The 12416-nt window shown below is 34.8% G+C and overlaps 2 protein-coding genes across 3 annotated transcripts; both read right to left on the bottom strand.

Moving 5' to 3' along the window:
• Positions 1-7411: 7411 nt before the first annotated feature.
• On the bottom strand, positions 7412-8775 carry LOC113297158. The gene is made up of 4 exons (XM_026545575.1): positions 8491-8775; positions 8233-8338; positions 8061-8121; positions 7412-7948 (listed from the first exon to the last, which is right to left on the bottom strand). Exons 1-4 carry the CDS (start codon positions 8519-8521, stop codon positions 7637-7639), a joined length of 510 nt encoding a protein of 169 aa, XP_026401360.1. The 5' UTR covers positions 8522-8775; the 3' UTR covers positions 7412-7636.
• LOC113297157 (pentatricopeptide repeat-containing protein At2g44880-like) lies at positions 8088-11280 on the bottom strand. Of its 2 annotated transcripts, none has more exons than XM_026545573.1 (3): positions 8788-11280; positions 8233-8338; positions 8088-8121 (listed from the first exon to the last, which is right to left on the bottom strand). In XM_026545573.1, the coding sequence occupies exon 1, from the start codon at positions 11272-11274 to the stop codon at positions 9490-9492; it is 1785 nt and encodes a 594-aa protein (XP_026401358.1). In that variant the 5' UTR covers positions 11275-11280; the 3' UTR covers positions 8088-8121; positions 8233-8338; positions 8788-9489. The 2 variants fall into 2 exon arrangements, with proteins under 2 accessions (XP_026401358.1, XP_026401359.1); XM_026545574.1 differs by lacking the exon at positions 8088-8121 and having other exon boundaries at positions 8251-8338; positions 8788-9213; positions 9321-11280.
• Positions 11281-12416: the final 1136 nt, after the last annotated feature.

Here is a 12416-nt window from a genome sequence, read left to right as displayed (position 1 = left end):
GTATCCTCCTAGTCTACCATCTGTAGTTGTAATCATCTTCACTGCCTTTGGCTCACTGCCACTGTCACTCTTTGCTTCATTAGTTCACTGCTTAGAGAATTAGCTTAGGAAACTTCAACTCACACCCTAGTCCCCGTGGATTCGACGCGTATTTGCACAAGCTACAATCGACACCGTGCACTTGCGGTTAACAAGTAGGCTTCCTCTTTGCTCTTATTTTCTTACATCCTTAAAAGCCTACCAAGTTTTTGGCGCCGCTGCCGGGGACTGGTGCTGTGTAGTTGAAAGAAAAAAAAAAGAAAAAAAAAATTGTGCTCTTGCATTTCTGTTTTCAAATTTAGCTGTAATTTAGTTTAGTTTAGTATAACTGTTTGTAGCTTAGTGTAACTGTTTTAGCTGTAACTTAACTTAGCTATATTAGTGTAACTGTCTTTACCTGTAACTTAGATGTAACTTTAGCATGTAACTGTAGTTCTGCTTCTCCTGCATCTGCATACCTGCATCATCTGCATTTTAGCTGTAACTTAGTTCTGCAATCATCTTGCATTTACATCTGTGTCTGCCATCATAACTTGCATTCCTGCATCCTTGCTCTGCAGCCTTGCTGCATCTGTAGCATTTCCCTGTGGCTTTGCTCATTGCACCTGTAGCCTCATAAACCTTGCCAACTACAGCTGCAAACTGCACTGCTTTATGCAGTTTTCCTTTTTTTTTTCCCTGCCTTTTCTGTGTACTGATCACACACAATGAGTGTCAGGTAGTTGGTGCTGCTGATGTTTGTCTTCTGTTGATGTGGAGTTGCTGCTGCTGGTGATGAGCCTCTGGTGCTCTTGCTGTTGTTGCTGCAGCTGTGCTGCTACTCTTTCTTCTTCTTCCTACTTGCTGCTGGTGCTACTTGATGCTCTGCTGTGGCTGAACTGATGCTGCTGCTGCTGTCATGCTTTTGCTACAGCCAACCTCTGGTGCTGTTGCTGTTTTCTGTGTTGCTGATGCTGCTGTCTTGCTGCCTCCTGCTGCTGCTTCTTCTTCTTGTTGCTGTTGCTGATGAGCCTCTGGTGCTCTTGCTGAAGTTGTTGTTGCTGTGAACCAAGCCCAACTGGGATGTGCAACTGCAATTACTGAGAAGCTAGGATGTGCTAACTAGTAATCCTAAACCCATCAGTAAACCCAATTTTTGGGCTTGTAATTTTAAGACTGAATGCTGGGCTTGTAGTTTAACTAAACTGTGGGCCTGTATTTAAGCTGAACTGTGGGCTTATTTTGTTTTTGAACTGTGGGTTTCAACCCTGAAATTTGAATTTCTGAACTCTGGGCTTGACCCAAATTAAAATTGGAAAAACAATTTTTAAGCCCAACTGGGGCTCGAATTTTGGTTATTCTGTTAGCCCAAAACCAAACTGAAACTGAACTTCTGGGCTCCTGAACCCAAACAGTTGGACCTCTTCTTTTTCAAAACCTTTTGCTGGGCTCAATTCAAACTAATTCGTTGGGCTTCACTTCACACAAGTTGTGGGCTGTGCATTCTTCCACCAATGTGGGCTTGCTCCCGATTTTAAAACCAAATTTTTCTTTTCAGACCCATTAAAAACCAAATGTTTTTCTCCCATAAAAACCAAATGTTTCCCTAAAAACCAAAATTTTTCTTTTTCCCATCAAAACCAAATGTCTCCCGACAAAATCAAATTTTTCCCAAAAAGTCCAATCCCATTAAAAACCAAATTTTCTTGTATAGAGTCTAGTAGATAGTTTCTTAGTTAAATCTTTTGTTTCTTTTGTACATATTTTGCTAATCCAATGTGACTCTTAACTGAAATATGTTGGATTTTTGCCTTGAATAACGGAATTCTAATTTTGCTTTCGCCGTCAAATCGGGTATTCTCTTTCCTTTTTCTCTACTCAGCATAATCCTCTTCGTATGTTATAATTCTTTTCATATTTTGAAACATTGAGGACAATGTTTAGTTTAGGTTTGGGGGTATAGAGTAGATACCATGATAATATTCCATAATTCAAAACAGAACTCCTTCTTTTTGAAAAAATTGAAAAATTGAAAAAAAAAAAAAATTTAAAAAATGAAAAAAATCATAAAAATGGAGCTCATTTACCTTGAAATGTTGACTCTTGTGCATGTATGTAAACATAAGGATTCTTAGTCTAGATATTTAGGCACCCTGATTCTAGCACAATTCACATAGTGATAAGAAACTTGCACGCGCACGATCTACCAATACATGTATAGCCTCATCCTTGAGGTGTTTTATCGGAAGTCACGATTGCCAATCACTTTAGAATACTGAACGAAACTTGACTAGCTTGTTCTTTGGTTGGTTGGGATAGAAGGTGAAGGTTACATTAATAAAAACAACCATCGAATTTAACTGGGTGCATCAAAAAGGGCTACCTCTTGCTAAGAGTCATGTGCTCACCCATTCCCATTTTCAGTTTCAGAGACAGATCAGAGTTGCACAGCGAAAGCTTCAAGGGTAGATTTCGTTAGTTTGGTTAACTTCGGTTGTGTTTATAGATTTATATATTTTATTTGTAAACCAAATGACTATTGTATGTGTATCATTTGAGAGGAGTTCTTGTATATATATGTTTCATAGCGGAGCTAGTTTTTGGGTTAAGTTTTGAAGCAGATTTCTTAATTGAATGCTTAAGATTATGATTTAGATTCTTAGTGCCTCTTTATTTTAGTTAATATCTTGGATTAGTCAGCTGCTAGCTTAGGGGGCGCTACAAGACGGGCCTTAGAATAGATAATAACTACGATGATCAAGATAAGATTCCAGATATCAACATATATCAAGTAAAATATAATCTGACCGGGATTTGCGAATCTCGTAGTGAAGACCAAGTCGTAACCTAATATAGTTTCCTTAAGAAATCTAGGTCTTTAGAGGTTGAATTTAGTTGCAATTAGGACACATCGTTCCAGGATTGATATTTAGGTTGCATAGAGTTCTTTATTTATAATGATGAACAAGCTTAGGTTGCTTAAAACCAAAGCAAGTTCGTGAACTAGTTTACATGTTTGCGAGTTACTTCGATCTCAAGCAAACTAAAAATTCTCAATATAGATTAATTCCAAAGAATAGAAATCATGTCAGCATGTGACAAGCTTGCTTTGGGTTACAAAGACGAATGTGCATACAAGTTGTCGTTCTAGAACTGTATAAAAATTAAGCCCACGACATTTGGTCCAATAGGCTTGTGAAGCATCAAACAACGTTGGAGTTCAGGAACACCCAAAAACATGCTAGTTCGTGAAACCTTAAATCAGTCCGTGTATAAAATGTTTAAAGTTTCCAAGAACATATTCGAAAGTGCATAGTTCGCGAACTCGTAATACAGTTCGTGTACAAGAGAATTTTTAAAAAGTTCCAGGAACATACCGGAAATTTCATACTTCGCGAATTGGTTTGTGATCTCTTTTGCGATTTGGAGTTCAAGAACATTAAGTTTTTTGCATGATTAACGAATCATTAACTCAGTTCATCAACAACTTGACGTTTTTAGGTTTATATATATTCACAGTCATAGTTTTTGGAGCAATAATATGTTCTCAACCTCAAAACCGATAAACCTACAAATATCCATTGTTTGAAATTATATATCGAGATTAATCAAGTATAAGCTTGAACTCAAAATTTATCTTTTGCAATTCATCAATTAATCTAAATCCATACAACGTTGTCCCAATAGATAAAATACTAAAAATGATGAGTAAATAGGATAGTCAGTCTTCACATATCTTTTGTTGAGAAAGTGCTCCAAAATGCCTTCGTTGTTCTTCAATATTCAGTCTTCAAGGGTTATTCGATGAATTCGAATACTCAACCACCGTTCTATGATCCTAGTCCGAGACAGGCTTTGGTATACTATATATATGCAACTAACATTGACAACAAGCTTGATATTCCAAAACTTGCGAGTTTGACCGACTGATTCTTTAACAATTCCTCAATTCCTTTTCCCGATAATTATTTTTTAGATTTTGACATATATATTATTTAATTATGTGTTTGATCAATTAAAATTAAAAAAGGGTAAAATAAAAAAATAAAAAAAACTAATTGGTCCATTTTTAGATGGGTACATGTTAGTGTAGGGCAATGACCAAATACAACCCATATTATAATTAAATGCAACCCTTCCAAAATGTTGTAAACCTTCTTAAGGTGATTAAACAAAACTCAGTCATCATCTTTGTTCGAGTAAATGGTGAAAACAGGTGAAACAATATGTTTTTGGAATAAAAGTAAAGATCATTGATGGAAGAGAAAGTCAAATGCTTTTATCACCAAGACTTTATTTTTAATCAAGAAAGGGTGGAAACCGACAAAACAAGACTTTATTTTCAATTAGAGCTTTGGATTTTGTTTTATCAAAAACTTAGGGTTTATTCTTTAAGCTTGAATGGAAATTAACGATTATTTTATCTATCAATAAATTGATTTGAGATCTAAAATCACCAAGTTTTATATTTCATACTCACTCGAGATTTTATACAGATGAAAAACTTCAAATTTCTGGCTTGATTTAGGGAATTTTCTAAACTGTTGTTATCATACTCGAGTTATGAAATAGTACAATTTGATGGGATTGCTGTAATTGTTCATGCAATACTTGTCAAAATAGTATCGTAATCTCTGATTTTTGATGCACTATGAACAAATTTAATGTTACAGGATTTTTCTTGAAATTAACTATGTTTCATGTAGCGTTCAAATGAGGAAGATGATGGAGAGTATTATTTACCCATGTCAAGGAGGTTTACGATATATTGAGAGGGTTGTATTTAGTTTTAACATGGGTTGTATTTAGTCATTGCCTAGTTTAGTCATATGACAATTTAGGGAAATCAGTTTGGTCCTCTAATATGTATATATAAAATACCAAAATCTCTCATCTTCTCTACATCTAGTTTTTTTGTTCTATACGAATTATCTCTCTTCTTCACTAGATCTATGTTTTCTTCGTCATCTCTACCCTAATTAGCAATGCGTACGATAACAGTTCAGACATGTATAATTCGAGTATATTCGTTTCGGCAAAACGTTCATCGGTCAACCATTTGTGATTCGTTATAATTCGGAAAAGGTATACGTATAATTTGTGTTTAAATGAAGTCTAAGTTTAATATACGTAATCTTATAGATCACCAACCAACAAGTGGTTCAATGGTTTAGGATCAAGTTGAGGTTTACATGTCAACAGAGAAGAATCTGAGTTAACTCGATTGAGTTGGAACAACTAAGCTGGCGAACTAAATTAGAAAATAATTCACGAAAACTAGAAAATAAGCGAATCTGATATGGGGCCACAAGCGTGTGGTGGTATTATTCGGAAACAAAAAAATTGTGAATAATTTCGCGAATTGGTAACTAGGTTCTCTAAATATATTATTTTCCTTTTCTCATCGTTTTTCTTTATTGATTTATTTTTTATTTTCTTTGTATTTAATTTTCTATTTCATTTTTCTTTTATCTCTTTCATTTTTTCATTCCAAGAATGAAAGGTAATAATGGTGACGAACGTCGTATTAATAATCCAATACGTAGTAAGTTTCTTGTCGTACATTAATTCATGGTGAATTGTCTAATCTTGAAGAAGTAGGAAAAACACACTAACCAATTTTCAAACAAACATGATCACATAAAATGAACCGCCATAAAATAAAGTTTCATTATAGAAAACAAATTGCCATGAAAGAAAGTTCACTCTAGAAAAAGAATTTTCATGAAAGAGCAAGAAAATGAACCGCAAATGAATTGTTATGAAAGAGATCTCATTCGAGAAAATGAACCACAATAGAAGAGAGTTCATTCTTAACCAAAAAAAAAATTCTAGAAAATGAACAACCATAAAAGAGAATTCACTCTGAGAAAATGAACTACCACAAAAGAGAGTTCATCCCTACAAAATGAGTTTGTCATATAAAAATATTCATTCAGAAAAATAAACTGCTAAATTAATAGTTTCCTTGGAAAATGAACCGCCCAATATAGAGATCACTCTAGCATTATAACTGCTCTTAGTTGAGTAAAAGTGTTGCGCCACATGATGCACAACCATATCATCTCCAACAATTTAATGCATGTGAGGATGATATGACGATTTTAGTTTTTTTTTCAAGACATCTTATAAGTGAACGGTGAATATCTTGTTTTAAAGTTTCATTTATAAGATGCCTTCCAATCCTAGTCACATTTTCATTACTAAAAACCACTTAAAAACAATTTAAAAATAACTTTAATCAAAGATATCAACAAGTAGAAAAATGATATGTACAATTTTGTGAGTGTTTTTTTTTTTATTTTTAGTATTTAGAATCTTTTGTTAAGAGGATATCTCGTGGATGATATCACATATGAAATATCCACATTTGCCGTTGAAGAAATTCGTAGAGCCGTTTAATTATTTTATACACCCTATCAATATGGATTAAATAAAGAAATCATGTGCAAAGCAGTCAATACCGGCCGATATTATTGGTTTTTATCGTGTATCAGGAAAAACCTTTATGATATCTAAAATATCGACGGTACAAGGATTTCACGGTAAAAACGCTCATATCGACCGATACACATCGACATATCATGTTTACCGATACACTGATCATATCAGTAAGAGTAATTTGGTAGAATAAATTATTTGTATCTGAAACTTTGTAAACAGAATCCTTCCTCCTGATCATCTCCTTCCGGTGTACCATTGAAAACTTAATCTGATTTAGTAAATATATTTCCAACTATTTCACTTTTCATAATGAGTTTCTTATCCTTGTGGGTAGATTATGTATCGTGTACTCTTCAATATCCTTCGCGTTGTTGTCCTGCCTATACATGAGAACCTTGCTAACCGTGAATCATGTGGGTTTATATCAACGGATATGGTAGATTTTGAGGGCAAGAAATAATGTGCAGCACGCTGATTCTAATGTGGGTTGAAATTAGTTGAGACCATGGTGAAAACAAGGGGGACTTATTGGGAATAGATAATAGAATGAGATTGAATTTGTAATGTGAAGCTTTTGATCTTAAAAATTAATGCAACATATGGCCCAAAATTTTCAAATTGAAACATTTTGTAAATATTTAAAATTCTCGTCTTAACGATGTATCATCGATAAAAACCAATATAATCTTTTGTATAGGTGTATCCGACCCGGCCTATATGATACTGATACAGGATATTAACTACTCGGATCATGTGACAAGCTGATTTTCCATTTGGAATCCAAACAGGGCGATAAGGATCATGTGACCAGCTGATTTTCCAGTTGGAATCCAAACAGGGCGATATGCTTTTCTTTCTGAGTTTCTGAGAATGTTCAGCCATTTAAAAAAACTGGCCCCAGACTGTTGAATATGCTAAATTTTAAAGCCAATGATTTTTGCTAAACATATTTACGTAGTGACTTATAGTATCTGCACGAAGAAACACTCTGTGATTTGATCAAACTCGGCTTCCCATTTCTAAACAGATATCAGTCTTTGAATCCCTAATTTGGTTGGGTTATGCTATATGCTTTTCACTTCACAACCCAAAAAACAAATGCCAGATTAACGGTTATCAGTCATAAGTTTTTGTACATATAATTTGCATACATGTTGATAGAAACTCATTCTCATCATTTTTTCCCTTCCTCATATGCATCACTGATTTGTTTCCTTTGAGCTGCCCTTCTTGAGAGTTTCAAAGAAATTAAGGTTATCAAAGTTGCAGTAGGTACAAAGATAACGTCAGGAATTACTTTGATCATATTAAGCTGTGGAATAGATTCTCCTGCTCTTTTCATTGCCATGGCTGCTGGTGGTGCTGCTACTCCTAACATTATTGTGACATCGTCCAATGTACTAAGACTTATATTAGACGTCATAAATTTCACAAATAAATCCTTTTTCTCCTCTTCCTTGCGGCTTTTCCATCTATCGTAAAAACTCTGCATGTTCATTGTGTTTCTTTTTCGATTAACATGTGTCATTATAAATTATATGTAAATATATAAGTCAGAATGGAGAAAGAAGCAACTGCATAGCTATATATTTACTGACCTCCACGACATCAAGTGGTGGTACATCGTAATGCTTTCCAGGCAATGCGGCATTCACCGTGCTGCATGCTTACTTGATATCAGTAAGCAAATAATACAAGCACCGCTCATACAAATTTGAGATCTGATCAAAATGCTTATGTAATTACAATAAAATAGGGTTTGTGTAATACCTGAAGATATCAAGGACAGCAATATGGAAGTCATCAAATTCTTTGACATCTTTTTTAACAAATTGCCCATAAAGCGTATCTGTTAACGTGCTCACTGAAGGAACCCCTGAAATTGAAAAAAAAAGAAGTGAAAGAATTTAGTGAACACAATAAGCCAATTCAGAACCATTTAGTTTCAAACGAATGCGAAGACCCAATATTTTCGATAAAAGAAAAAAAAAAATCAGTTCAAATACGGAAGAATACATATCGACTAACCTTTCCCCATCACACTCATAAGCATTCCCATCTTTATTAGAAAAAGTTAGAGAGAGTTGCCCAAATAAGTTGGCTAAGATAATCTCTTATTTATACAGAGAGAGAAAGATGGAAATTCTCCTCATCAAGAACTTGAAGAATGAGAGAAGCCATTGAAAGGGAATTGCTTGTGAAGTTTTTGTTGGGAAAAGAGGAAGCATGGAATCTATTCACATGCTTTACCTCCTCCTCTAGTTTGGTTTTTCTTATTCTATGAATACTTTGATTCCTAACTTGACTCAAGACTTTATTCATTACCTCTTCCTTTGATCAAAGCTTAAGGAACCCCTGCGCTACTGTAAACTCGTTCTGCATCTGTAAATTTGATTTACATCTAAGCCTTTCAAACAGTTCTAACTTCTAATTATGAGAACTCTGTCTCACCCACAATATTGCCCTTTATTTGGTTGTATAAATCGCTAACATTCTTGAATCTGGCTTTGACAAAATCTGATGTATTGACTACTTTAAACCATATGCTCTAAATGGCTTGAATATCGAACCAATAAAGACAATACCTCTTACTTTTGACCAAGCTTCAATAGCAGTTCAAAATTCGTGTAATCCCTTCATGTGATCTTCCGATTACAGCGCATTCATCTCTTCTGAACGCATTCCATGAGCGTACCGCATGACTCTTTGAACTATCTAAAGCGAACTCTGAGTTTTGGTTGTTTCCGTACACTTTTAAAACGATCACAATATAAGCTAATTAGGCATTTCCATGTAGATTCAGAACTGAGCACGTAAAGAGATACAAAACACTGTAAAACCTAATTTATTTGGTTTACCTTTAGCTTAATGTTGTGCTTTCTCCCTTCATACTCATTAGCAATTATGATGAGATAATCATAAGAAAAAGCAGCTCATAAGTCAGAAAACGGATATATAAAGAAGAGGTAAAAGTGGTAACAGTTCATATTTCTTCGATTAGGATTTAACCTAAATATGCTGTTTCCCCTACATGTGCATTCCTAATTGTCCTAGAACCCTGTGTACCAGTTCCCACTGTGAATGCATTCTATCCCCTGAGGCAAACTCCCAAACCCTGTTGTTAATTTCAACAACACTACAACCAGCCTCTTTCTTGGCTTTGTTTTTCCTCATTAATACCTTCATGTCCTCCACATCTCTCCATCTTCTCTCTCCAGCATACAAGTTTCTCATCATCACATAATTCCCGTCATTCAGAGGTTCCAATTCAAATGCCTTCTTCATTACCTTTTCGGCTTTAAAAACATCACCATGGCAACTACACGCGAACATAAATGAACTCAAAATTATTCCATTAACTTCTGTACCAATCCCTTCAATCAGTTTTTCCGCTTCATCTAAAAACCCAGATCTTCCTAATATATCTATCATACACCCATAATGCTCAATTCTTGGCGTGACCCCAAACTGTTCCATTGCCGCAAACCATTTTCTGCCTTCATCAACAAGACCTCCATGATTACAGGCAGATAACACTGCGACAAATGTGACTGAATTCGGTTTAAAGCCTTCACTTTGCATCTCATTAAGCACCTCCAATGCTTCCTTAGCAAACCCATTAATAGCAAACCCATTGATCATGGCATTCCAAGAGGTAGTTGCTTTATTTGACATGCCATCGAAAAATTGTTTTGCTTTCAGAATTTCACCACATTTCGAATACATATCCACTAATGCAGTGCATACATTGCTTGACCGGTCAAGTTTTTTCCTTCGAACAAACTCATGAACCCAACTTCCAAAATCTATAGCACCAAAATCAGCAATGGCTGGTAGAATGCTCACAATTGTAACTTCATCTGGTTCAAGAGGTGAATCTGATTGCATATCTCTAAACAAATCTAACGCTTTATTTGGTTGCTTATTCTGGCAATAGCCACTGATCATTGCATTCCACGAAACAAGATTCTTTTCAGGCATTTCATCGAATAGTGATCTAGCTGTAACAAGATCACCATTTCTACAACACCCAGATATCAAAGTAGTCCATGAAACAACGTTTCTTTCAGGCATTTTACCAAACAAATCCTTAGCCGCACTCAGATCCCCCGATTTGACATACGCATCTATCATCGCATTATAAGCTGCTGAATCTTTTTCGGGCATTAAATCAAACAATTCCTTTGATTTATTAGTATCGCCTGATTTTGCAAACCCAATAAACAAAGTTGTCCAACAAACTTGATTTCTTTGAGGCATTTCATCAAACAATTGTTCAGCGAACACTAAATTTCCTAACCTCACATGCATATCAACCAATGCGGTTGATACAAATAAATCAGAACACAAACCCATTTTAACAACTTGATCATGGAGCTGATTAGCCTCTTTAACGGCTAAATAACATCCACAAGACTTGAACAAAAATGGAAAAGTATAACTATCAGGAACGAAGAGAGTTTCATTTCTAAGATGTTTATAGAGAGTAATAGACTCTTTAAATTGGTCATTGTCATTATACCCTTTGATCATTGAATTACATAAGAATGTGTCATGTTTATGAATCCGGAGATCGAAAACACGGCGAGCATGTAGAATTGTGGCATTTCGGTAGGAAGATTTGCCAGCAGTGGTGATTGAACAACAAGCATTGATGAATTTCGTTAAGAGATTTACATTAGAATCTAAGGAATTTATAAGCATGAAACCATGGATTTGAAGGATAGAGCTTCTAGTGTTTGGTCTTTGTAAGAGAGAGAGACATTTCCTCTCTGTTGGACTCCAGAGTGACTGTTGTTCTACTACTCTCATGGAAAGTGAAACATAACAAGTTCGCCTCATTTTTTCGGCATCAAGGTGGTTTGCTTAGTTTTATATAGAAAAACACGAAGGCAAAAAATAAGAAACCTGTTTTGAGGCATACTCATTTTTTTTTTTTTTGAGCCATGCTCATTCATTATACTATCTAGGGTGGATTTATAAGGGGTGTCTAAAGGTAGTGCAATTACCTATATATTCTTAAACAATTTAAATTATTAGAACGCCCTTATCATCAAAAATCTAAAATAAAAAATCAAAATAAACTTTAAACTCAAACATCTTGGACTCAAATTCAATCAAGAAATTGATCAAGTAAAGCAAACACGAATCGAAGTGAGCGATGTTGGAGTGCGAAATCCAAATCTCAATTGCTCTTATATGTATTTTAGAATGTATGTGTAACAAACCCATCTTGTTTTTGATTGATTTTATTTTGTTTGATCGATAGAATATGATTTCAAAGATGAAATTAGGGTTTTCAGAAGATCAGTCCGGCTGATCTTGGAGTATCAATTTTGAGCCGAACCTAGTGTATGATTTAGAGAAACACTATGTTCGGCTAATGCGACTTTGCTAGATTTTGTTCGAATCAGCCGAACCAAAATTCTTCAGTTACAGAGTGAAGTTCGGCTGATAACTTTTTAGCCGAACCTCAGTTTTTTTGAAAATATACCTAGGTTCGGCTGATAACTTTCCAGCCGAATCTCAGTTTTTTGAAAATATACCTAGGTTCGGCTGATAACTTTTCAGCCGAACCTCAGTTTTTTGAAAATATACCTAGGTTCGGCTGATAACTTTTCAACCGAACTGTTCATCTGGTCAGTAGATTTGGGTTTTAAAAATTATATTTTTTGACAGATTCAACTTATAAAAAGAAATTAAACCTCGTATATAAGTCTACCTATGATTTGAATCACACATTTTCGTCACTTCTAATCATTAAAATCTCAAAATTCAAAATCCAAGTTTTTTCTTCACTTCTTCTTCTTCCTCTCAAGAATCCCAACTCTCTCACATAAATTTGATTTATCTACTAATTCACCACTAATAATATAATTTTTAATCAATCCTTAAAACTCCTAGCTAATCAAATCTAATCATAATCATTAACACCAATTATGTAAGGGTAGTTA

The sequence above is a fragment of the Papaver somniferum genome, chromosome 7 (assembly GCF_003573695.1).
Source record: "Papaver somniferum cultivar HN1 chromosome 7, ASM357369v1, whole genome shotgun sequence".
In the NCBI taxonomy this organism is placed as follows: Eukaryota; Viridiplantae; Streptophyta; class Magnoliopsida; order Ranunculales; family Papaveraceae; genus Papaver; species Papaver somniferum.
Note: the sequence above shows the minus strand (reverse complement) of the source record. Positions and strands in the feature narration are given on the sequence as shown.